Source organism: Podarcis filfolensis (assembly GCF_964270895.1).
Source record: "Podarcis filfolensis genome assembly, chromosome: 15".
Taxonomy (NCBI): Eukaryota; Metazoa; Chordata; class Lepidosauria; order Squamata; family Lacertidae; genus Podarcis; species Podarcis filfolensis.
The window spans coordinates 31512557-31539439 of NC_139618.1; the positions used below are offsets into that span (position 1 = coordinate 31512557).

A 26883-nucleotide genomic window follows, 5' to 3' on the forward strand; every position below is an offset into this window, starting at 1 on the left:
TCAATGCAGGATCTGTGGTTTTATTTTGTTTTTGGTTTTTGGTCACTGGGTAGACAACTTGGCTTCTTCCAGAAGTCTTGGATTTCAGTTTCCCAGCTGACACACAATGCTAAACTATTGAGAAGAGGAAAGTAACTATCAGCTGGAACTGGACACAACCCTATCCTCCTTCATTCAGCCAGATGCTGAATAACCAAATTATAGCACCGGAAGAGAAGTTTTTTGTTTTTGTGGGGTGGTGATGGTGGTCATCTAGCCCAAAGTTGAAGCAACCTCATACTTTCCATTTCAAGTAACTTTCATCTAGACAGAGTAGCTCCAGACTATCTATTCTTGTTAAACTTTCTCCTCAGAACAAACTATATCCCTTTATAATCCTGGTCCCTCTATTCTCCTCGGTGATTCTCCAGTTTGTCAATCTCATTCTTAATATTTGGCTTTCAGAAGTGGACACAGCCCTAACATTCTTCACTCAGCCAAATGCTGAACCACTGAATTATAGCACTGGAAGAGAATTTGGGATTTGTTGAGTCTAAAGTTGTGCAAGCTCATACTTTCCATCTGAGTTGGAATGTTCCTATAGGTTTGTAGGATTTCAGGGTGATGGTCTGTCAAACCTTTCTCTTACCATGTATCTCAGTGGTCTGAGTTAGCTCTGTAGCCCCAAGCCCCAAGAGATTTCCACTCAAATTTACTATGGTTGTAATTATGCTAAATCCATTTAAAGGGTTACGGAGAAATCATAACAAGCACCGAAGTTTCAACTGGGCTGCTGGTCTGTTACCATAACTATTAGATCCCCATTCAGAAGTTCCTCATTGTATACCGTATTTTTCGCTGTATAAGACGCACCAGACCACAAGACGCACCTAGTTTTTGGAGGAGGAAAACAAGAAAAAAAATATTCTGAATCTCAGAAGCCAGAACAGCAAGAGGGATCGCTGCGCAGTGAAAACAGCAATCCCTCTTGCTGTTCTGGCTTCTGGGATAGCTGTGCAGCCTGCATTCGCTCCATAAGACGCACACACATTTCCCCTTACTTTTTAGGAGCAAAAAAGTGAGTCTTATAGAGCAAAAAATACGGTACTTAGGAGGGCTATCTTCAGGACTCACATGGTCAATGTCGTTGCTTTCTGTGTTTCAGACTTCGATATAATGTTTATATGAGGCTTGCCTTTGTTTTCTTTTACCCACCAGATACTCTACCTGATATATGCAAACTCCCTGTAAGTATAGGAAGCTGCAGAGGTAGTATTCCACGTTTTTTCTTCAATACAGAAACCATGAAGTGTGAGCAGTTCATTTTCGGTGGATGTGAACCGAATGCAAATAACTTTTTGAAGTATGCTTCTTGCTATCAGGAATGTGGACGCTTTGGTAAGAACAAATAACTTGCTAATTTAGGGCTGGAACTGTGAACATTTGGGGGCAAATGGGCACATTTCAAAATTTGAGAAACTCTGAAGGGTGCATGTCCCCTTTTCTTGAAAACATGAAAGGCCTCCAAGTACAATATTATTATCTCTCTCTCCAAACCCCTCCATACAAACCCAGAAAGGCAACATCCTCTCCCCTTAAACATAACTGAAGAGAAATCATTGTTTGAAATGATTTTTGGTACATTTTACATATTGCAAATTTTATTTGAGACCACTGAACAAGGCTCATGGTCAAAAAGCCTTTGGCTTACTTTGGTTTTCTTTAGGTATGTTGGCACAATGACAAACGGAATGTCTGAGAAGATAAAAATCAATTAAAATAAAATAATGTGTGGTGTTGTTGTCTAGTCATTTAGTCGTGTCCGACTCTTCGTGACCTCATGGACCAGAGCACGCCAGGCACTCCTGTCTTCCACTGCCTCCCACAGTTTGGTCAAACTCATTTTAGTAGCTTTGAGAACACTGTCCAACCATTTTGTCCTCTGTTGTCCCCTTCTCCTTGCACCCTCAATCTTGCATTGCTTTCTCGCATTTCCTTTTCATTGGGATGGTTTTCACTGCTGCCTCCTGTAATGTGTACCATTACACAATTCAAATAACAGCCAAACTGAATGTCCGTATGCAGTTGCTTTTTGACTGACTAGTCTTCTCCAGTAGAAGATAAACCATACACAATACAGCAACACCAGCTTGCATATAGCTGCAAATAATATAACTGATTTTATGATGTGCTGCAACAAAAGTATCTTTCCAGTTTTTCAAACTGAGAAATATAAAGCAGTGAGCTGTCAGTCTTCGGGGAATCCGATCCCTCCCCTAGTGGCAGTAAATAAGTAGGTAAAAAGAAAGGAGCTTCTGACCAGTTAGTTTTTTTAGTAATCACAGCAAGAGACAAAGTTATCCCTATTTCTCTAGAAATGGCGTTGCTCCCAGTAAAGGTTCACCCCCTCCGTCTCTATTAATCTACGCCACTCCTACTTCAGGTAATCTGAGGTTGTTGTTGCTGAGCTCTCTGTTCTATCACGTTCCAAGCCCGTCTAGTCTTAGGTAAAGGGGGGGGGGAGGGTCAGGAATGCTTTCCAAGGACACTGAATCTGTCAACTGTCTCTCCCCCGGTGTTTCCTCTTCCAGCTGTTCCTCACCCAGTATTTCCCAGCTTTCCCCCTCTGATCTATGCCCTTCTGCAAACAACTGTTCTAAAGCTATACTACCCTCCCGCCCTTCAGGAGAAGGGGGTGGCGGCCCCCACCATTCCTCCTCAGTCCAGCCCCTGACATGAGCCTACTCTTAGGCAGCCATGGCCAGACTCCAGAAGGGATTCTTCCTTCAGTTAGAAAATATCTGAAAGGGCTGGTGCAAAATCCAGTCACCCCTTCTCTCCATGGCTCTTTATAGCAACTCCAGGGCATGGGCAGATAGCAGCAGAGTAGCAGTTGCATGAACTGCAATGCCCGTGCAGAGTTCCAAAGGGAAAGAACTGCAGCCACCTTTAGAGGTATAAGAAATTTCCAGATCCCGTATTTCACTATGTAATCAAGAAGAAAAAGTTCCCTTTCCTTTTCTCCATCATGTTGGATTGGCTTATGCATTGGCCTCTGATAACATGTTTCATGGCATCCCATAGGGATGAGATTTTAATGTTCAGGACAGTGGTAATTTGAACATATCCCTAATTTCAATTAGGCTTTGGTTTGTTAGTGTGATCACTGGATCCCACTGCAGAAGGTCCTTCATTGCCTACTTAGATAATTTCAGGAGCTGGAGTCACACTTCCATTGTTTTTGCACTTCTGACTTTGAAATTATGTACACACGAGACTTGTCTTTGTTCTTTGATCCACTAGCTGGAATACCCCGTATATGCAAAATCGCCAAAAGCCATGGAAGTTGCAGAGGAAATTATCCACGCTATTTCTTCAACGTCAAAACCCTAGAGTGTGAGAAATTCATTTACAGTGGCTGTGGAGGCACTGAAAATAATTTTGTATCTCTTTCAGATTGCACTCACGTGTGTGAATCTTATGGTAAGAGGAATTTTTTTTTTTTAAAAAAACACACTTTAGGGTGTGATGGAGTATGAAGCCCTTTGTGCTGATTCCCATTGGATCCCTAGTTACCTGTTTGTTTGTTTGTTTGTTTGTTTGTTTGTTTGTTTGATACATGGCTCTCCCCTCCCCATTTTATCCTCACAACAACCGTGAGGTAGGCTAGGCTTGAGAGACAGTGACTGCCCAAGGCCATACCCAGTGAGCTTCATGGCCAAGTGGGGATTCAAACCCTGGTTTCCCAGGTCACATACAAAACACTAACCATAACACCTCACTGGCTGCCATAGTCCTCTTGACCAATGTGTCGCCTCACCTGCTGTATTACGCTATACTTCAGTTTTATACTAGAGTAGGTGGAAGTAGGGATGCAGGTGGCGCTGTGGGTTAAACCACAGAGCCTAGGACTTGCCGATCAGATCATCTGGTCCAACCCCCTACAATGAGGACTATGCAGCTGTCCCATACGGGGATCGAACCTGCAACCTTGATGTTATCAGCACCATGCGCTAACCACACTTGTGAAGAAATAGATCTCTTAGTACACTGGAGCTCCCTGCCTATTATTATTAGATGGACACATTCATTATACAGTTTTCAATGCTCCCTAAACACTCCCCCCCCCATTTAGGCATGTCTAAATAAGCATGTGGGACGCGGGTGGCGCTGTGGGTTAAACCACAGCGGCTAGGACTTGCCGATCAGAAGGTCGGCGGTTCGAATCCCCGCAACGGGGTGAGCTCCCGTTGCTCAGTCCTTGCTCCTGCCAACCTAGCAGTTCGAAAGCACGTCAAAGTACAAGTAGATAAATAGGTACCGCTCCAGCGGAAAGGTAAACGCCGTTTCCGTGCGCCGCTCTGGTTCTCCAGAAGCAGCTTAGTCATGCTGGCCACATGACCCAGAAGCTGTACGCCGGCTTCCTCTGCCAATAAAGCGAGGTGAGCACCGTAACCCCAGAGTCGGTCATGACTGGACCTAATGGTCAGGGGTCCCTTTACCTTTACCTAGGTGGAAGCGGAAAACTGCTGAAAGAACCAGCGCAGGAACAGGGCAGGAGGTATGGAATGTCTGCCTTGGAATGTAGGCTTCAGGGTTATGGTTTCACAAGCATTTCTCTCCCCAAGCATTTTTCCGTGCAGTAAACTTTAATGCAGTTTCACTAAATTTACTGTGGTGCTAAAATATGTGCAATTCATTTTAAGAACTCTGGAATAAACCACAACAGCCACATCCATACAGCCACCAGCCACATCCAATTAAAGCACAAGCCTACTCTCAAACAATTCTGGAAGCTGCAGTTTACCCCTCAGAGATACCCAATTCTTAGCACCACTAACATATTGCAGTTCCAAGGATTCTTTGGGGGAACCTATGTGGTTCAAATGTGCATGAAATGTGTCCTAAGTTTATGGTGTGCCAGTGACCCTAGCCTCAGTTGGACTTTAGTTCTGTCAGTATGACTACTGGATTCTTGTCTATAGGTTTCTTCATTGCATAATTAAAATTTTCAGGTGTCAGAATCATAGCCTCAGCTGTCATCATATTCTATGTTTCAGACTTTCAGATTATATATAACAAACCCTGCCTTTCTTCTCCTTTTACCCACCAGTTATTTTCCCTTCAAGATGCAGACTCACTAAAGTCGTTGGAAAGTGCAAGGAATCCAATGTACGGTATTTCTTCAATATGTCCACCAAGAAATGTGAACTGTTTATCCACCGTGGCTGTGGTGGCAATGCCAATAGATTTGATACTCAACAGGAATGCGAATTTGTGTGTCAATATTTTGGTAAGAGCAAATACTTTCTTACTTTAGGACAGGGGTCTCCTCCAGGAAACACGAAACCCACCTAGGAAACATTCCTGCCCTCCCCAAAAAGCAAACCTACCCCCACAAATCCAGTCAGGCAACAAACAAGTGAACCAACCAACCAACCAACCAACCAACTAACCAACCCAGGCTATATCTTTCTCTGCAAAAACAAAGCAGCCCAAGTACGCAAGGCAACCTAACACACTTGCTTCCACAAAATCCCTACAATCTCATTAAGTCGCAAAATTAAAACACCCACAGCAGCTTGGCTGGACCTGGTGGAAACCATGTGGTTTCCCCAGGTTCTCACCCCCCCCAATTCTCTAAATTTCTGCAGCAATCTGCAATTAAAAAAAAAAATCATGAAAATTAATCAGCATTTTAGTGCAAGTTTCTCCTAAAACCCCATTTTCATGTACACATTTTTTGCAAGCAGTTTCTCCAAATACAGTGCATTTTAGTATGTTGTATTTGTTTTTATACACATCTCCCTATAATGTAAGCAATTTTGTAAACATCGTTGAGTTGGAGAACTACGTTGCAAAATTCAGATAACCGCAAATTTTGTACCATGGTTGCATTTGGGTTTTCATATTATTTCAGAAAATGGACATTTGATAGATATGGCTTCAAGTGCTAACTGAATTGAATCATCTCCCCCACCCTCTTCCTTTCATATTCTATGAATGGCTCACATGGGGTTAAGTCCAATGCTAGTCTTACTCAGAGTTAATAGAGATCATACCATAGCTGTCAAGGTTTCCCTTTTTTTAAGGGAAATTCCCTTATTCCAAATAGAATTCCTCGCAAGAAAAGGGAAAAGTTGACAGCTATGGATCATACCCCCCCCAACTGCTTGCAGGTGTGTGTGTGTGTGTTTGTGTGTGTGTGGCGGTGTTGGGTCTAGGTGTGCTTGCAGGTTTATAGCTGGTGGCAGTCATGGTGGTGTGGCAGGCAAAGGCAGCCTGGGGCTTTGGGCTGGGAATCCCAGCTTTGGGTTGGGAAATGTTGGATGGCATGTAGAGATTAACAGATGTGGCCAAGGTCCAGTATTTTAAATAAATCTACTCTGAGTAAAAGTTAGTTGGAGAGAACCTATTATGTCCAAGTGCATTGGTGGGGGGGGGGGGGAAGCAGGATGGGTGAAAGATTAAAACAGATTCCTGAAAAATTCCAAAACAATTAGGAGAGGGAGGCTTTCCAAGGGAGGTGCCCTGGGTGCCTGTGTAAATTAGTACGTTAGTGATGCCAGGAATAGAGTGGTGCCATTACTTCTCTAAAGGGATGCGGGTGGCGCTGTGGGTAAAACCTCAGTGCCTAGGACTTGCCGATCGCATGGTCGGCGGTTGGAATCCCCGCGGCGGGGTGCGCTCCCGTCGTTCGGTCCCAGCTCCTGCCAACCTAGCAGTTCGAAAGCACCCCCGGGTGCAAGTAGATAAATAGGGACCGCTTACCAGCGGGAAGGTAAACGGCGTTCCGTGTGCTGCGCTGGCTCGCCAGATGCAGCTTGTCACACTGGCCACGTGACCCGGAAGTGTCTGCGGACAGCGCTGGCTCCCGGCCTCTAGAGTGAGATGAGCGCACAACCCTAGAGTCTGGCAAGACTGGCCCGTACCGGCAGGGGTACCTTTACCTTTACCTTTATTACTTCTCTTGATCTGGACATTATACTTCTGTTGATGCAGCCTGGGGTGTGCTATTGGATGAAACAGATTGTCTTGATTCTCCTCCCTACCCCTCAGGGCAGGGTGGTACTTCAGGAGCCGCTATGGAAGGAGGGACCACCACTGGGATCTCAATAGCGGCAGCTCATTAGGCTGTTTCTCTCTCTCACACACACACACCCGCGCTCCCCCTTTAATTGTAAAATGTAAAATTGTAAAATTTAATTGTAAAATGACTAACCTATAGGAACCCAAGGGGAGGAGTTAGAGTTGTTAAGAAGTCAGTCTGGAGTTAGAGAAGAGAGAGGGAGGATAAGTCTGTGGGTTGGGCTAGTCTGATGTGAGAGAGTGAGAGAATCTGTTAAGAGGAGTCAGTCAAACAGTTGAGATAATCAGTCAGAAGGTATTAGGAAAGTATAGGCCGGTAAAGAAACTAAGGTTAAGAAACTGACAAGAAAATTATCTGAGAAACCATAAACTTGTTAATGCTTATAAAATAAACTTGTTTATTTGGTTTAATGTTAACAACTGTCTGGACTCAGTGTGTACCCGAGAGAAATGGGTTAGTGGCAGCAGGGAAGCGAGCACAGTGGTGGCACAGGGATCAATAGACCGTCAAATGTCCGGGGACCCTGTGTGATCGCCACAAAAGTGACCCACCCACCCACCCGCGCTCCCCCTTTGGTCAAGATGGCCATTTAGAAGCACCCATGGCAAAAGTGCGAGTTCAAGTTACATTTGTACCATATGATGGTGACTTGTCCGCCACTCTTTGTGCACTGTGCTTTCTTTCCCTTTGTTCTTCTTACTGCCCCCTTGATGCGAGCTGCCCTGGGCTCCCTGACAGAGGAAGGGTGGAATATAAGGAATGTGTTGTTAGATCCATAAGAAAGGAATATCTCTTTCTTCCACAGTGATCATCTAATCTGCTGCAAGAGCCAGTAATATTTCGAGAACTTCAAAGATGCTACCAGTTCATTCCGGGAAGAAGAAAACCCCCCAGACAGCTTAATTCCAGATATCCTGCCATTTCCAGATGTCCTATTCACCTTAGCTGGAGGCTCCTGAATGTTCTGAATAAAGACAATGGGGATTCAGCATCCTCTGTATCCTAATTCCTGAGTATCAGGCTATGTCTACATTGATTCATTCTCTGTTTAAATCCTTAATATCTTCTTCCCAAATGCATGGTTCTCTGCCAATGCAGGTAACAGGTTTATTAAGCATTGCCTCTTGTTCTCTATTCAACAGTATTTTTACAAGTCATTTAGTTATATATTGATATTTCAAAGGCATTAACAGCAGTGCTTTATATACATATACAGTGGTACCTCAGGTTAAGTACTTAATTCGTTCCGGAGGTCCGTACTTAACTTGAAACTGTTCTTAACCTGAAGCACCACTTTAGCTAATGGGGCCTCCTGCTGCTGCCGCGCCGCTGGAGCACAATTTCCGTTCTCATCCTGAAGCAAAGTTCTTAACCCGAGGTACTATTTCTGGGTTAGCGGAGTCTGTAACCTGAAGCATCTGTAACCTGAAGCGTATGTAACCTGAGGTACCACTGTATAGAAAAATGGTGCTGGTACTCGCCATGAAGTTGTGACAGTAAGTGCCACACTTTTAAAAATCAAAACAAAACATGCCAGAACTGCGTGCCCTTGAGTACCCCCAGAAAAAAAGCACAGATTAGCAGTCCACCTTTCATATGGAAGCTCCAGGGTGGAAACACAGAGGCAACAAAATCAAACTCACAATAAGAACTAGCACAGGGGGAAACTGAATAAAATATGATACAGTGACATCCACAATGAAATCCCACGACAGTAGCTGTGGTGCAACAGCTATAAGAAATTCAGGGCCGTCTTAAGCATATCCAGGGCCGTGGTGCAAAGATCCCTCCGGTGCTGCCCCCCCATTTATCAGAGTTGTCAACCTTTTCCCAAGCCTCTGCGGGGATTGCTCTCCGCCCGCAGAGGTTGACATGTTGCAGGACCTTAGCCAGACCTTAGCAGAGCATACGCAGAGTTCCAGAAAGCAATCAGTTGCAAGCAGGATGGACGAAGCAGGAAAAAAAACGCTGCTACCAGTAACTTGGTTACTTAGAGGTGTTTATTATTTACAGCAGACTCTACAAGTTACTATATACATGAACAGATACGGATCTTAACTAGCTCTCTCTTAACAAACTCCAAACGACTCTCAGACTCCACACTGACCAACACACACTGCAGTCAGTTAGGTCATAAGTCATCATGCCTGTGTGAGACCTCAACCAATGGCAAAGTTGTATCCAGGGTCCCATATCTCCACGCAGATTACTCCTCTCTGCTCAGTCATCCTTGGCTGTCGGCCAACTCTTAATTGACTCTGTGTGAAGCTGCACAGAATGGCACGTAGTCAAAAATCCCAACAACTCGCTGGGGCGCCCCTGAGAGGCCAGCGCCCTGGCGCAACACGCCAGTAAGCCCAATGGGAAAGACGGCTCTGAAGAAATGAATCCACAAAATTTATGTGTAGCAAAGCAATATACAGTATGCACAACATATGACTAGCTATACACTTACTTTTGTAAGAGAAACTCTCTTACGTCCAGTTGTTTCATGTTTCTAGGATCATTAAATAAATGCAGAATAATCCCTACCTTCTGTTGTGGCTCATAAGCTCCCCTAATTTACTGCTGTTGATTATAGATCAGGAGGAGGCAAGCACAGACAGCAAGAGCACAAGAGCAGTAGCAGAGCTGCATTCCTCCAGCGACCATCATTTCCAGGTGGCTAAAGCTATGTTATATTTCGCTGGTCAAAATGCAAAGCTGCATGAACTATCCTTTTTCGCTTCCGGTCCTCACATGGTAAATGGGTAGGACACTTTCCTCGAAACTTTTTTATATATATAATTCTTTTAAATTTGATTTTAAAAAGTATAAACATACAACAACATCAAAATTCAAAATCCAAATATTAAGGTTACTCTGAATCTCCTGACTTTCCCCCATCCCTTCCATAGGTCGTAATGATAATATTCACAACTGCATACTTACCCAACTTTTTATCCTTCTATATTATCCATACTTTCCATTACTTTACAAGTGTGGTTAAAATTCCTGCTAATGTTTCAACCTGTTTACAATAGTCTCGTAGATAATTTATAAACTTTTCCAATTCTTTTAGATAGTTCTTGTCTTCTTGATTTCTGAGCTTCCCAGTTAGTTTTCCCATTTTGGCATAGTCCATCAACTTGGTTTGCCATTCCTCTCCGGTCGGGGTTGTCTCTTTCTTCCATCTCTGGGCTAATAATATCTGTGCGGCTGTTGTTGCATATATAAACAATCTTTTCTGGTCCTTTGGTATCTTGGTACCTATAATTCCTAATAAAAAAGCTTTTTTAAAAAACAAAAGTTATTTTAAACATTTTTTCCCTTTCATGATATATCATCTCCCAGAAATTTTTAGTTACTTTACATGTCCACCACATATGACAAAAGGTACATTCTTTTTCCTTGCATTCCCACCAAGTATTTGTACTTGTTATATACATTTTTGCTAAATTAACAGGAGTCAAATACCACCGGTACATCATTTTCATGTAATTTTCTTTCAGTGAACAACATGCTGTGAATTTTAAATCTGTTTTCCATAGCCTCTCCCAGTCTGCCATTTGTTTATTATGTCCCAAATCTTTTGCCCAATTTATCATCACTGATTTGACCTGTTTGTCTTTTGCATGCCATTCCAGGAGCAAATTATACATTTTCTACAATAATTTTATACTATTTTCTAAAACATCTTTTGGAAATCTTGATAACTCATAACTAAAACCTTTCTTTTTATCGGTCTTAAAGATATCATTTAATTGATGATACTTTAACCAGTCCGTTACCAGTTCTCTTATCTCTTCAAAGTCTTTTAATTTTACCTGGTTTTCTACTTCGGTTAAGATATTGCTTCTAATGGGGAGAGCCACCACAGTGTTTTGTGTTCTAATAAGTCTTTTTATTTCTCCCATACCGTAAAAATTGATTTCCTTATTATGTTTTTCCTTAAATCCTTTTTCTACTTTTGCTTTTTCATACCATAAGTATGCATGCCACCCAATTCTATTATCATGCTCCTCTAAATCTAGAATATCTCTATTTTTCAATATTATCCATTCCTGGATCCAGCAAATGCAGGATGCCTCATAATATAATTTCAATTCTGGCAGGGTGAAGCCCCCTCTCTCTTTAGCATCTGATAATAGTTTCTATTTTATCCTTGGTTTCTTCCCCACCAGATAAATCTATTAATATATTTTTGCCATTCTTTAAAGTATCCAGTACCGTATACCACTGGGATCTATTGGAATAAAAATAACATTCTTGGCAATACAATCATTTTAATCACTGGTATTCTTCCTCAAAGCGATAAATTCATTCTTCCCCAGATTTCTAAATTCCTTTTTATTTATCACCATGTAATTTCATAGTTATCTTTGAATATATTAATATTCTTAGCTGTCAGCCATGCCCTCAAATATTTGACTTTTTTGTAAATAGTTTAGTCTGTAATCTGTCTGTAACTCCTTTTTATATTGCTCCGTCACATTTTCCACCAAGACCCTAGTCTTGTTCTTGTTTAATTTAAAACCTGATACCTGTCCAAAATCCTCGATCTTTTCCAACACCTTTGGTATAGACTTTTTTGGGTCCTCTACCATAATCACAATGTCATCTGTGAATGTTTTTAGTTTATATGCTTTATTTCCTACCGTTATTCCTCTAATAGTTTCACCTGCTTTTTCTTACCAGGGCCTCTCTGAAGCTTCTAACAGCCACAAGTCACAACAGCCTATTAACCAACAAACCCCTATTGTTTGTCATCAGGTGCCAGGCTGTACAAATACTTGGAGAAGGAGGAGGCAGCAAAGTAGGCTTGAATCACCATCTTATGGGGACGGAAATATTTCTGGCCATGCCAAGGTTATGCTGATTGACTTGATTATTCCACTATGTTCCTAGTTCAGAACAGTTCTTATTCAAGAACAAGAAGTTACCTTGATCTTAGCAGAGTCGCTTCAGAGTGTCCCTACCTGCCAAAAATTGTTTTTGATTGCCATCTAAATGAACACCTCTCTCTATTGAACACCATATAAAGAGGTTCCTCTTGGCACTGAGCGTCCACATCTAACAGCCGCCATGCAGTGCAGCGACACTGCACTCCTTTTCCTCATCATGGTATTATTTGCACCTTGGTCTAAGTTGCAGGGTTTCTTTGCCTATACAAAAGGTAAGCCTTCCATTGTTCTGGCTCATGTAGGCAGCTAGTTTGCAGGCCCCCAGCCTCTCTGCAGGTGAGGCATCCATTGCAGAATGGATGGGATATGGAGGCATGGACAGAGTAGTGTGCTGGTGTCATAGGGACAACAATTCTCTGGCATGTGTATAGCCTGCCTGTATACTTGTCTCTCTGGCCCTTCCACTTGGGGTGTTCCCTATACTGGATACATTCATTTGGGACTTGCAGAAGTACTTGCACCCTAACTAGTGATACCATCACCACTCACAATTTGCTTGCTGTGCTGCAAACTCAGGTGCTTCAAATTCAAGTTACCTGCCTGTTATTAAAAGATTCTGAAGTAGAATAGAATAGACTTTATTTGCATAGCCAACAGGCCATTGCATCGAAGGACAGACAAAAACAAAAATACATTACGGAAATAGTTATCATAAAACAATCTCAGTACTTAAAACTTGGCAGAGGTAATGATAATAATAATAAGATCCTAGGCGAGGAATCCAGGTGACGACACTGATGTCATTCAGACAGCAGCTCTCAGTCTCATTGCTCTCTCGACAAACCTGGCAACCTTCTCTGTTGTCGAGCTGCTCTGGTCGGCTAGGAGTGAGAACAACTTGGCTTCACAAGAGCGGCCCGGGATGGCAGATAGTAGCGGCATGATGGTCTCGTCCCTGAGATCTTTATAGAGGGAGCAGGACAAGAGAACGTGTGACACAGTCTCCACGTAGCCAGCTCCACAGGGGCAGAGCCGGTTCTCGAATGAAATTTTTTGATATCTACCCTTCAAGAACAGCTGATGGTAACATATTTAGTCTGGCCAGTGTAAAGGCCCGCCTGAGTTTTGGAATGGTTAAGGTAGACAAATAAGGTGCCCGAAAATCAAAGTGGGAGGGGGGCAGTTAAGCGTACCAAGCACTAAATTTCTTAATGTAGGCCAGATTATTCTGCTGCTCGATATCCTTCATGCGCTGGTCAATAAAGGTTTTTGCCTTGGGGAGACCCATTTTCAGGAGATGCTGTGCTTGGAGGCCACATGTAAGTAGTTTTTGATGCACTACTTTGGACCACCGACTTCTATGAGCATCTCGTGCTACTAGAGGTAGTAGTCCAGATGGGTTTAAGTTTAAGCGAAGCCAATAGTTGAATGTTCTTAGCCAGGTCCGGGTTTCGACGGAGAGGAGGCCAGTCTCCAGCCGTAGGGCCGCATTTGGTACGCATGGTGGAATGGCTAGAATCTGTCTTAAAAATTTAGACTGGACCGTTTCAAGTGTGATTCTGAAGTATCTTTTTGTTAATATGAGGTGGCCCAAGGGATTTAAAACTGCTGCTTCTTTATTCTCTGTAATTTTCTTCAAGGTAAGAGATCTAGAGGCCTAGAGGCACAGTTCGTTTTGCACACCTTTCACAACAGAGCCAGAAGCATCTCTGTGATGTGCTCACATTAAGTTATTTCCAGGGTTTGTATGCTAACAACAACAACAAAACAACAACAACAACAACAACCACACAAATCATGCCATGGGAGCAGCTATATTTCTCTCCCATACAGCTCATGAAACAATGTTATGTACCACATACACCACTAATTCCAGCGATGTCTCTAGCTGTATTTTGAAAGCATGCATCAGGCGTCACGCTTCCTAACTTCTCAAAGACACTTTTAGATTTCAGGAAGTTACATAAATAAAGAGAGTTTGATTAAATCACCTTTGGAAAGCCTCTCACTAGAGCCATTACCTAAGAATTCCTGGCTTCCATCTTGCAGACATCTCAGGGGTGTAGAATATAAATGAACTCAAAATCAATCTCAGGTTGAATTGCAGTACTAGTAAACTTGGTTGGATCAAAATGAAGTTGGCTCATTATACATGTGGACATTATCAGTGTATGGCATTCAGCTTATGAACGGACTAACTGCAAGTTTTGGAAGCACCACAACCCATCATCCATTCCACAGGAGCGAGGGAGTAGGAGCCCCTACCTCATCCCTCCACTAATACCTCCACATTTTTTGTTCTTGATGATGCACCAAGCAAAACTAATTTTTAAATTAGAGCAGCTGGAAATGAAGGAGAGACCAGTGGGGGGGGGGGGTAGGGAAGGTTGTGTAGCAGCTTCACAGTCATCATGAACCCACAGACTTCATCAGATTTAGCACATTGGTATGTTATAGTCATCTTAAGGACTGACTGTGGGAGAGATCACAACTGGACTATTTACAATGGGGCAAAATTAGGCTTCCAGTTGGCTCTTTGGCAGATATGATCATTGGGTCCCATTCTGGAGGTTCCATCTGTAGCTACTAGGCAGAGATAGTATTAGATGTTTGATTTACAAATGTAACAACTTTGTTTTCTTCTGTGTTTCAAAAGATGAAATGAGATGCAATATATGATATCTTCCCATCTCCCCCCCCCCCCCCCCCAGAATCTATGCCTAGAAAATGTAGACTTCCTCCAAGACCTGGACGGTGCAAATTAGATCTTGAAAATTTTTACTACGATTTTAAGGACAGCATGTGCAAGACGTTCATTTACGGTGGCTGCGGAGGCAACAGAAATAACTTTGCAAATCTCTTTGATTGCATTTACGAGTGTGAAAGGTTTGGTAAGGGCAAATATTTCCCACCCCCCTCTATTTTCCTAAGCCTTTTAAATTCCCAAATGTTTGAAGTGAAAATCTGTTTCAAATATCTTCTTGTTTGAGAATCTCTTATACTGATTATGCTCTCTGCTGCTAGAGTTTTTATGCTTCTGGAGCAGCTGTCTGAGTTAGAGTGGTGCTGCTTTACAGTTGTTCCGGTTCTACCTGAATGGTTGCTTCCAGAGGGTGATGCTTAGAGAATGCTCTTCAGCCCCATGGGTTCAATGTCATCCCCCATACTGTTGAACATCTACATTAAACCTCTGAGTGGGGTCATCCAGAGTTTTGAAGTATGTTGTCAGCAATATGCTGATGACACACAGCTCTACATCTCCTTTATATCTGCTGGATCATTGTCTTCCCTCAGTAATGGACTCAAAGAGAGCCAACAAACTGAGATTAAATCCAGATAAGGCTGAGGCACTATTCTTAAGTAGTTCCCTAGACAAGATGGATGGGAGGTTGCTTGCTCTTGATTACACTCTCTCTCTGTCGCTTGAGGCTCAGGTGACCTTGGTGGTGCAAAATGCCTTCCGTCAGGTTTGGCCGGTGGGCCAGCTGTGCCCCTGTTTGGACAGGGACAGCCTAACTTCTGTCATCAGTGCTCTGGTAGCCTCTAGGTTAGAGTACTACAATGTGTTATACGCAAGACTGCCTCTGAAGACACTTCAGAAACTCCAGCTGGTGCAGAATTCAGCAGCCAGGTTGCTAACCAGATACAAAGCACCGCGGAACCTTTTGTTACGTAAATACAATACTAGTAATGACACACACGACGTAACAGGCTGCATGTAACAGTATAACTTCTATTTCAAAAAAGCAATTCAGCATATCATATGTAATTCCATAGACCTACTTATCATATGAGCGGAACATACTGTATACTGAGAGATTAAAGTCCAGTGGATTGATCAGGAGATACAGTCTATTCAGTTCTTATATCAGCAAATAACCACGATGTGGAATGCTTATATCAATCTTGTAGTGCTCCGCGTTTCGATGCTTTTGAGAATTCTAGAGTTTCTCCAATGAATTATCTAATTTTAAGAAAAAGAAAATCAGTAGAGATCTCAAAGATTACGCTACAGGTAGGGTTTATTTATGGCTTAGCCCATCTGGACAAGTCAACAGACTATCCAATAGGTCCGACAAGCAGCATCATTTTACCATGCCTACAGATTATGATAGTTTATCCAGTAGCAGTGGTACAGATGAAGATAGGGAGCTTAGACTCAGACTCAGTCTCACTTAGCATTCTTTTTCCAATCAGTGCATCAGGCACCCATACCAGAGGAAGTAAGCACAGACAGCAATAGTACTTCTTTAGTAGTTAATTTATCCCAAAGAAAACTTACTCCAGATGAAGTATAGGTTTAGGTTCTGTATCTACACCCAAGTACTCTGCTTTCCAAACAAGGATTGATTGATTTAAGTTGATTCGGCAGATTAAATTAAGGGATTTTTTTGGTAACAGACCATGGATACCTGAACGTTTCAAGTTCAGTGCAAATCTACCTTCACCCCAGTCTCCCACAATCACCTAATTAGAACATTTCAACATTTGGTACATCGTGATTTAAATAGTAAAGAAAAGAAGAAGGGACACATGCAATATAATCTAAGCAAGGAGGACGCAGTGATCCTGAGCAAACTCGCTGCAGACAAGAATATAATTATAACACCAGCAGATAAGGGTGGAGCTATTGTCTTAATGAACAAGATTGATTACATTAAAGAAGCAGAGAAACAACTGAATAATTCTAATTTCTACTCGCCCTTATCTGGTGATCCCACCATATTGGTGAAGAACAAACTTCAGACAATTTTAAATGAAGCTGTATCTTTGGGCTACGTAGACATACCGCTGGCAGAATTTGTATGTCCTGAACATACCAGAATACCAATACTTTACACCTTTCCAAAAATACGTATAAATAGGTTACCACCGCCTGGAAGACCTATCGTCTTAGTTTCAGGTTTCCTTTTGGAAAATTGTTCACATTTTATTGATTCTTTTTTACATCCCTTTACTAAAGAAACTTCGTCTTATATTCAGGATACTAAACACATTATAACCCTTATTGAGAACATGACTGTTACCCAACATAGTATTGTGGCTACGTGGGCTGTCTCTTCCCTATATACCAATGTTCCTTTAGATGTTGTTAAGTCACAGATTCAGGAACTATTGATTGATCACAACCATACTTCTCCCCCAGTTCATTTTTTGATAGAAATGGTAGATTTTATTTAATTTAATAATTTAAATAAACTGGACTTTAATCTCTCAGTATGTGTTCCACTCATAGGGTAAATTGCCTATGGACTTGCATATTGTGATATGATATGTTGAATTGTTTTTTGAAATAGAAGTTATATTGTTACTTACAGCCTGTTATGTCGTGTGTGTTGTTACAAGGTTGCTAACCAGGACGAAACAGTTTGAGCATATTACACCAATCCTTTGATCGGTAACCTACTGGAAAGCCTTACTTTATTATTATTTTTTTTTAAATGAATATTTATTAAGTTTTCCAATTTTAAATAAAGACAAAACGAAAAAGAAAAAGAAAAAAATTAAAAACAATTCAATATCAGTAACAATTTTCAATCACATATTTCTTTGACTTCCTCATACCTCCCCTTCTTGTTCTCTAGTTCAATTTGTTAGTTCAGCAAATCCTAATCTCTTAACATTCCTTTTAAAATATCACCTTATTTTCCACTCAACTTTTTTTAAATTTAGTAACAAAAACAATTATAATCCCCATTATCTTTATCATAACAGCTGGAAACCACCAAAGTTCAAACCAACATCTTTTCAAAGTTCATTAGTTTTATAATATTTCTGTAGGTATTCCTTAAATTTCTTCCAATCTTCTTCTGCTGACTTTTCTCCCTGGTCGCGGATTCTGCCGGTCATTTCTGCTAATCCCATACAGTCAATCAACTTCATCTGCCATTCTTCCAGAGTGGGTAAATCTTGAGTCTTCCAGTGCTTTGCTATGAGTATTCTTGCTGCCGTTGTAGCATACATAAAAAAGATTCTTTACTTTATTTTTTGGCTATGTCAAGATGAGGCTGATTTCTTCTAAGGCTCCAATAAGGCTCAGTTAAAATAGCCTGAAGTTTATTCAAGAAAAGAATGGTAACTTAGATTAAGAAGGGCTCCTGAGTGTCTAGCTAATTGCTAAGTTGCTGAAATACCCCCTTTTGTTTTCCTATAGAACTCTAATATAAAAGTGGTTTTGACAGTACTGGACACTCATTCACATCAAACATACCATACTGTAACAATCTTCCCCTTGTCCTTTTTGTAGAACTCCTTGTATCCTGGTCAAGTATGGGAATTGATATGAAGTGGAGACAAGGTAAGAGTTCCTATTCTTGTCTGCTCTGTGTTCCTCAGTGAGGTGCATGATTAGTGCAGGGAGAATGCCTGCAAATATGAGAGGTAAGACAGTCGCAACAGGCAGGCCTGTGCTATAACTTAAGCACCAAGATAATGGGCAGGGACCCCCTCAGCTTGCCACTCAGTTCTGTGAGGCTTGGGGGGTTGGCCTTGGTTCACACAGCAAGGATCTTGGTGTTCAACACTGGAAGTTGTGTGGCTCAACAAAAGGGAACTAAGCTGAACACTGCTTCTAGTTCATAGTCAAGTTAGGTTGGCCTTCACTGCATTGGGAAGGTTGCACACTGACCCCCACTTTAAAAAGTGCCCAACACAGTTAGAATAATGATTGCAGATAATCTTTTTTTTTGTTAAGTTTAAATAATATCCTATTCTCCAAATCTGTACTGTTTGGAACGGGGTAGAGGGTGTGCGTGTGTAGGGAACTCCTTGGTCCTGAATGGGGTAACTGTGCCCCTGAAGGACCAGGTGTGCAGCCTGGGAGTCATTTTAGACTCACAGCTGTCCATGGAGGCACAGGTGAATTCTGCATCCAAGGCGACTGTCTGCCAGCTCCATCTGGTATGCTGGCTGAGACCCTACCTGCGTGCGCACTGTGTCACTGGAGTGGTACATGCTCTGGTTATCCCCCACTTAGACTACTGCAATGCACTCTTTGTGGGGCAACCTTTGAAAGTGACTTGGAAACTACAAGTAATCCAGAATGAGGCAACTAGACTGGTGACTGGGAGCGGCCTCCAGGACTATATAACACCAGTCCTGAAAGACCTACATTGGCTCTCGCTATGTTTCCGAGCACAATTCAAAGTGTTGGTGCTGACCTTTAAAGCCCTAAACTGCCTTGGACCCTGTACACCTGAGGGAGCGTCTCCACCCCCATTGTTCAGCCCAGACACTGAGGTCCAGTGCCAAGGACCTTCTGGTGGTTCCCTCATTGCAAGAAGTGAAGTTGCAGGAAACAAGAGTGCATAGTTGTGCCTACTGCATTGTGATGAAGGAAACAAATCATGTTTACTTTGCTCCCTCATTGCATCCTCATGCAGCTGGCCAGTGGATCTTTTTCATGTGGTGAGGAAACTGTTGACATTTGATGATGGGAACAGAATGTTGGAACCATCAAAGGCTTTCAATGACAAGTTTGCCAGGTGCTTTTTGGATAGAAACATCCCTCTTCTTCCAGGCCTTTGCCTAATTAAAAAAATCTATAGCCTTTTAAACTATGTGGTGGTATTGCTTTTGTCTGTTACTATGGTACATATTTTTGTGTTTTTATATTGTAAACTGCCCTGTGATTCTCAGATAAAGGGCAGTAGGGAATAATAATAATAATAATAATAATAATAATAATAATAATTATTATTATTATTATTATTATTTCAGTCTCATTTGCTATGCTACCATTATTATGGAGCAGGTAAGGTGTCTGACACAACTTACCTGATAATACGGGATTTGTATTAGTTGATGAGGCCTTAGGATCTGGACAAGGTGCTTGCAGTGGCTTGGCCCACAACATGCCCCCCCCCAATTAAAAGAAATAATTAACGTGTCTTTACATGGGAGTGGTGCTTCAGTGTGAGGTGACAGGAAGAGAGAGTTTTTAGCAGGGTATTCTGAGAAGAAGGGAGAAGAGAGACTTCCGGGGTGGCGCCACCGGCAATGGCGGACTCCCTCTGAACTGGAGGGAATAGCTCCGCGGGAAACGGGTCTTCTCCGCTACGGCGAAGCGGGGACCCTTTCAAAAATCACAGGCGGATGAAGCCTGTGACCATGGGACTCGGCGGGCACCTTTAGCGCCCCCCAACTCGCTAAGGAACCCACTAACGGGCTCCGAAGTGAAGAGGGGGAAGTGGCGCGGTGCTGAGAGTCAACGGCTATTTCTGTGGAGTGAAGCCACATAGCCATTGCCGGAGAGCGCTGCCTCTTTCCTGGGACAATTTGGACTTTAAAACAAGCACCCGTGAGTACTTAGATTTTGAACAATTGGACATCAAATAAGGACCAGCGAGCAGAAAAGAATTGGATCTTAAATACTTATACGGGAAGGTCTAAACAGGATGTCAGCCTTCCGTTCTTTTGTAAACAGAATAAAGCAAAGACAACATAAACTAGAGCTAAGAAAATTGTCTTTAAAGGACTGGATTCCATCATCTATAATTGTGGAACCCCCCTTTGACAGCAGGAGAAGGGGGAGGATTATTTTTAGACTGTTTAAAGTGAGTTTAAAGTAACTTTCCTCCGTCCTGATACTGGAGCGGGGGTGTCAGGACCGACGTTTGAAGTTCATTGACCAGAAATAAGTGTTTTTGACAGATAGCGAAAAGAAGAGAAACATAGTGATTCCATTGTTCCTCTTCACATTTGAAAGGAATAAATATTGACAAAGTATCATAAACTCTGTTGCAAGAACAAATAGAAGTTTTCCCCCTAGAGGGAGACTGTGAAACTGTAACCAACTCCAGGGAGCCGGCAGCTGTTATAGATTACAATCGTGGGAACAGGCATTTGACCTTGCAGGACAATGTATTCAGAAACCTTGTTGTGTGTCATTTATAAAACAAATGCCCTACTGGAACAATTACATGAAAAGGTGAATTGGATGGCGACCCCGACTAGAAATTTGGAACAGGCAGTGGGAAACTTTGAACAGGCAGTGGGAAAATATGTGGCGCCCACTCAGGAATTAAATCAGGAGTGTGTTTTGACAGAACAGGCCCAACAGGAATATGAGTTTTCGGACTTGACAAATAAATTTGGAAAAAGCCAGATTTGGAAAGAAAAAGTTTGGTTTGGCTTGGAAATGGGGGGCTGGATTGACCCCCCCTATGCTGAGATGTCTGGACTTTTCAAATATGGCAATGGGCCGTGAGATGTTTGGGATTGTGGGGGCTCTTAATCTTGGAGGGTTTTTGAAACATGCTGTTAAATACCATATGGAATTTAGTGTTGAATATGGATAAAGGGCTGATCTGTCGAGAAGGGCTAAAAATATTGTCAAGCTGGAGCTATCACGAGTAGGAGACAAGGGAAAATACAGCTACAAATATGAAGAAGAGCTGCGGAAGGGACATGGAAGAGACTTGAGGTCCTCGGATACAAGCTTGCCAGGTTAATGAGCTAGATCGATGTGATAATAAGGACTGACAAAACCCGGAACCAGGAGGAAGGGACGTTGGATGAAGATTGGATTTGTTTGTATTTCTTTTCTCTAACATTAGAACTGTTTTATAAAATTGATGAACATTAGAAAAATGTTGGAATGAAATTACTTGGCTTTAGCAAAAATGTTTAAAGAATTATGAAAGAATGTTATGGTTATGAGAAGCTGGTAAGGACAAGATTTAAGTTTTAAGCTTTAAGATTTATCTTATTATAGAAAGATAAGACTAAAACAGTTTAGGGTAATGTAATGACAGAATATTATGAAATATGGAAAGGATTTGCTGGGATAATTAACAACTAGGATACAAAGAAAGGGAGGAGGAGGAGGTCTAAGAAAGAAGGTAATGACAGTTGAGGATTTGGAAATAATGAATTTGTTTTTAAATGTTTTTAATTGTTTGTGATGTATTTTTGTATTTTTTTCTTTTTTCTTTTGTTTGAATCTGTATCTATATGGTGGGAGGGGTTTGTCTTTTTTCTTTTTTAATTTGTTAATTATTTTTATTTTGCATTTTTCTTTGTCTCTATTTTATTTTGTAACATTTTGAAAATTCCAATAAATATCATTTAAAAAAAAAAAGAGAAGAAGGGAGAAGAGAGACTGGGATCCATCTTGGGCAGGCTGGCTGAAGGCTGGCTGCACTGCTGGGGGGACAAGCCCCTCTTGAAATGACCATGCTGTAACTCCCTCCATGCAGACTGTAGGTGTAAAGAGTTGAATAAACCATATTTCTTAAAGCCACAACAGTCTCTGTCGTGTCTCAATTCTACAAAGGAACACAGACCCTGTAAGCCCCCGGAGTCTTGCAGAAAGCGGGGGTGGCACCCAACATTTTAAACAATATGTTGAAGAATAAGAGATTATATGAGCTTTCCACCCCTCCTTTCCCCCTCCAGACCCACCTCAGAAATGCAAAAAGAGGAAACGTGTAGGATGGTGCAGAGAGAAAATTAAGCGTTATTATTATGATGTCAGGAACAAGAGATGTATGCCATTTGTTTATCGTGGCTGCGGAGGCAATGAGAACAATTTTGAGTCTTACTGGGAGTGTTCTCAGATGTGCGAACCATTGGGTAAGTAGAAATAAGTTTTTATGGTAATTTCAGGCAACCAAAACAACTTGCACCTTTCTTTTAACATTATCCACTCATTAAGGGTATTTTAGCTCCAGTACCTGAAATCTTGCCTGAAATATACTAGGAGTCCTGTAGTGATTTCATGCTCTTTATTGCAGCTTGCAAAACAGTGATTGAATTGCCCCCCAAATCTCAGGCTTTTATATACATTATTTACACAATGAGTCCCGTCTGATTGGCTGAGTCTGCTTCCCTCCTGGAGCCTGATTGGTCTTTTCCTGCAGGCCAATCAGTTGTTACATTCTACAATCCTAATAGGCTGATTAACTTCCTCCTGGAGCCTGATTGGTCTTTTCCTGCAAGCCAATCACTTGTTGCATTCTAGGATCCTACTTGCCTATTGTTCTAGGATCCAAGCTTAGTACATAACATTCCCCTTTAAACATGAGAGGGGTAATGAGAGTGTAGGAATATTGCTGGGGAAGGGGTTCTCCTGCTGCTGCTTTTTAAAAAGTCAAAAGAAATTCAGCCTTTGATGCTAGAGTCGGAAATGTACACAGCTGTCAAAGGGGTGGTGGTGGTGGAAAGAGTCCAGAAAATGTCCTGCATGGTTGGTAGGTTTCTGGTGTTTACAACCCTCTCCTATTAGGATTACATGAGTTAACACAACCTCTGAATAAGGAACACTTTTAAAGAGGAGAACATCAGGCATGGTGCCAGGCGAGTATTCCTTGGGACAGCATGCCATAGTTGGGTGGGAGCATTACTGTATCCAATCTGATTGCCTTCCACCTAATCTCTGATGGCGTATGGAGAAGGAAAGATGTTAATTTATAGGCTGATTCGTGCAAAAAGACAAGGCAGCCCTTGGGCTCCAGTAAGTCCTTAGCTGCAAGTGACCATTCTGTTCTTGAATAAGCATTGGGCAGCTAAGAACAGCTCCGACAAAAGAATGGCAAATGAAATTAATGGACTATGCAGAATTAGATAAATTAACAAGAAGGATTCGAAACCTGCAGGATCAGAGATTCTTAGAGGACTGGAGTAAATATTTGAACTATTTGAAAAGCAATTGTAATAAACAGATTACTCTAGTATGACTGCAAGAAGTTCTGCAAGGAGGATTTTGTGAAATATTGCAAGAAAGACTTTGAAAAGAATTATTAGTTAAGGACAATTAAAAGTAATAGAGAATTTAAGAAATGCGGAACAAGTGATAAAGAACGGGAAGTCTTCAGAGGTTGTTGGCGGAAGTCTAAAATATTGTATAAGATAAGAAGCTATATTAAATGATTGTTGGAACTGATATGCTAAAAAATCAATTAAAAAGAAAAGCAGCTCCTGGTCCTAACCTACCACCACTAGCACGCAGGCCATGTAAGGTTGCCATGAGGGGTTGAAACTTTCAGGTAGAAAAAGGTTTCTCACCCCTGCCATATAGTAACATTGTGCTCCTTCTCCTTATAACAGGAATACCTCACGATTCTAGAAACCCTGAAGTGAATCCAGGTAAGGATTGAGTCTAAGTAAGAGCCTCATGGCATTTCACTTCTGACCCTCATATGCACTGTACCTTGTGCTGGCTTTTTTCAGTATTGCAGTCTCCTTTTTCAAGTCCTTTTCTAATGTTTCTCAATCACTTGGGACTTTCCACCTTGTTCCCAGGATAGTAAGGCCTGTGTCCTCACAAGACGCAGTAGCATCTGCCCATAAGCACCAAGTCTACCACCATTAGACCCACTGGGCTAAGCAGGAGCTACCGCAGCCTAGCAGAAATCAGGAGTTCGAGCAATTCTTGTAGGGATGACAGAAGAGGAGAGTAGCATTCCAGCCTCAGCTGTGCTCCTCTACTCAACTGTCCATCCAATGGCAGTATACGTGGTACCATGCTAAATCTGCCATATGGAACTACATAAATCATAGTCGCACCTAGCTAGTTTCAGCCAGCCTCCTTTGGTATATGATTTTACCCCTCCATCAGTATGACTGCTGGATCTCAAGGCAGAGGTGTCATTATTGTCACTGAGATCATCTTAAGAGTGGCGATCACAAACATGACCCCTTCAGACTTGGTTTTCCTTTGTTGTTCAAACAATGAAATAATAGGTGTCTTTGTCCTTCTCTCCCTTCTGAAATTCCAGACTCTCTGCTTCCCACATGCCAACAGCCATTAGACACAGGGCCATGCCATGAAAACTTTCCTCGCTTTTACTATGATGCCAAAACCAAGAAGTGTATACCTTTCCAATTTGGTGGCTGCAATGGCAATAGAAATAACTTTATGAATGAAGCAGAATGCCGTCGGGAGTGTGGAGGCCCTGGTAAGCATACAGAATTTTTACAACTTTTCCAGAGAACCTAAGGAACCTCTTGACATGCTTTATGCAGTGATCTTGTTCCAACTGCAGTAGTACAATAAATATACTTACTTCATGGGAGAGGGGGAAGCCTTGTTGCTGGTGATAGTCTTTGAGTTATGGGTTGAGGTAGAAGCAGGTGGACTCTGATGCTGGAGAAGACAGAAGTGGAGAATGGAATGTGGAGAGCCTTTTTAAAACAAACAAACAAACAAACAAACAAACAAACAAACAAACAAACAATACCTTGTTGTTGTTGTTTAGTCGTGTCCGACTCTTCATGACCCGATGGATCAGAGCACGCCAGGCACTCCTGTCTTCCACTGCCTCCCGCAGTTTGGTCAGACTCATGTTTGTAGCTTCGAGAACACTGTCCAACCATCTCGTCCTCTGTCGTCCCCTTCTCCTTGTGCCCTCCATCTTTCCCAACATCAGGGTCTTTTCCAGGGAGTCTTCTCTTCTCATGAGGTGGCCAAAGTATTGGAGCCTCAGCTTCACGATCTGTCCTTCCAGTGAGCACTCAGGGCTGATTTCCTTCAGAATGGATAGGTTTGATCTTCTTGCAGTCCATGGGACTCTCAAGAGCCTCCTCCAGCACCATAATTCAAAAGCATCAATTCTTCAGCGATCAGCCTTCTTTAATACCTTGCACCCCCAATACCTTGCACCCCCCAAAATGGCAGACGGTTACTGGAGAGGTGGTATCTTTGCTGCAAACTACCTTTTCACCTGAAGTCTAGATAAACACTGTTATCCTTTGGCTTGTATGGCGAAGGAACCCACAGCTTCTGCAGAATTAAAAGGTGGAAAACAGTGGCATGAGGTGAAATGTTTTATAGGGTAACAGTTAGGGCCAGAGGCTCCAGATTGCAAAGGCGATGGGGAGCGTGACATTCCGTGCGTGATGTTGCAACATCGCATGTGTGAACCTCGTACCTCCGGAAGCTGAGAAGAAGCTTCCTGGGCTTTGGGAAGGAGGTGCCAGGCTGCTGACAGGAAGCTGGAGCCCTTCTGCCTCCTTCCCAAAGCTGGGCAGGCTTTGGGACAGTGGCAAGAGGGCCCTTGGACCTGTCAGAGCACTGTGCCTTCCTCTCCAAGCTGGGCAGAAGCTTCCTGCATAGAACATGGACAGTGTGTGTGGTTTGGGTTATATCAGTGATGTTGTTGTAGATACAGTGGATGTGAGCTTCTGTCCTCCACCAGGTATGGGGACTTTCTACCAGTCGCAGCTGGATGAGTTTCAATGCAATAGTTTTTAGGCCAATGTAGCTGATAAACCAGAGCACGCCATAGGCACGAAGAGTCAAACACGACTAAACAACAACAACGAAGCTGATAAACAAGGCAGATCTCTATAGTTTGGATTGTTCTATAAGCTGGTGGCCATCATCAGCCCCTGGGGTAGTGAATTCCATAGATTAACTGTATAAAGAGGTCCTTCCTCTTGTCTGTTCCTGAATCTCCCACCATTCAGCCCCAGTGGTTTTTCTAGTTTTGTGAAAGCAAGAAACCATTCTCTCTGCCTAGTTTCACCACACTTTACATTATTTTATAAACTTGGATCATGAGCTTCCTGCCTAAAGCCCTCAAAGAAACATTTCCTTGTAGTGGCATCTCTCACCTTTAAATTTGATTGTCCCTACATCTTGCTTCTTCCTTTAGGTTAACATTGAATCCTTGTGCAGAATTGTATTCAGACCCATTAACATATCATTTGCTCCTGCGGAATAAAGGCACCAGAGGAAACCAGGAAGCCTTTTCCCCCACAGCTTCTTCTAAAGATGGATGCCATTTATCCTGCTGCATCAGTCTGCTGGAATGTCTTTCTTGCTTGCCAATAAATTCACCTGTTCTTCCAGATCCTGTGGACTCTATTTGTTGGGCATTATTAGTACTACCACTACTGTTACTACTATTATTATTGATGTCTTCATTCTAGAAAGTCCATGCACCCCTGGGGCAAAAGTGGGGAGAATGAGGGAGAGCCTTTTAAAGT

The 26883-nt window shown here is 42.2% G+C and overlaps 2 protein-coding genes and 1 long non-coding RNA gene across 4 annotated transcripts in view; 2 read left to right on the top strand and 1 right to left on the bottom strand.

Moving 5' to 3' along the window:
- Window positions 1-8026, top strand: part of LOC310750656 (carboxypeptidase inhibitor SmCI-like) — a 54524-nt gene extending 46498 nt beyond the window's left edge. The window contains exons 2-5 of one of the 2 annotated variants that reach the window (XM_083589133.1): window positions 1198-1377; window positions 3283-3462; window positions 5093-5272; window positions 7875-8026. In XM_083589133.1, coding sequence (XP_083445259.1) covers window positions 1198-1377; window positions 3283-3462; window positions 5093-5272; window positions 7875-7885 — 551 coding nt within the window. In that variant the 3' untranslated portion in view covers window positions 7886-8026. The remainder of the gene's footprint in view (window positions 1-1197; window positions 1378-3282; window positions 3463-5092; window positions 5273-7874) is intronic. The other variant, XR_014542140.1, reaches the window with a different exon arrangement.
- Window positions 1-26883, bottom strand: part of LOC310750810 — a 226068-nt gene that overhangs the window by 156289 nt on the left and 42896 nt on the right. The gene's annotated exons all lie outside the window — the stretch shown is intronic.
- LOC310749904 (carboxypeptidase inhibitor SmCI-like) lies at window positions 11843-26745 on the top strand. Its single transcript, XM_083587225.1, has 7 exons — window positions 11843-12224; window positions 14664-14843; window positions 18200-18250; window positions 22351-22527; window positions 24001-24039; window positions 24672-24851; window positions 26550-26745. Exons 1-7 carry the CDS (start codon window positions 12134-12136, stop codon window positions 26552-26554), a joined length of 723 nt encoding a protein of 240 aa, XP_083443351.1. The 5' UTR covers window positions 11843-12133; the 3' UTR covers window positions 26555-26745.

Coding starts and splice junctions, on each gene's coding strand:
- LOC310749904 (XM_083587225.1), top strand. CDS start 12,134: ATGCAGTGCAGCGACACTGCACTCCTTTTCCTCATCATGGTATTATTT. Junction 18,251..22,350: donor TGATATGAAGTGGAGACAAG/GTAAGAGTTCCT, acceptor TTCCCCCTCCAG/ACCCACCTCAGAAATGCAAA. Junction 24,040..24,671: donor AAACCCTGAAGTGAATCCAG/GTAAGGATTGAG, acceptor CTGAAATTCCAG/ACTCTCTGCTTCCCACATGC.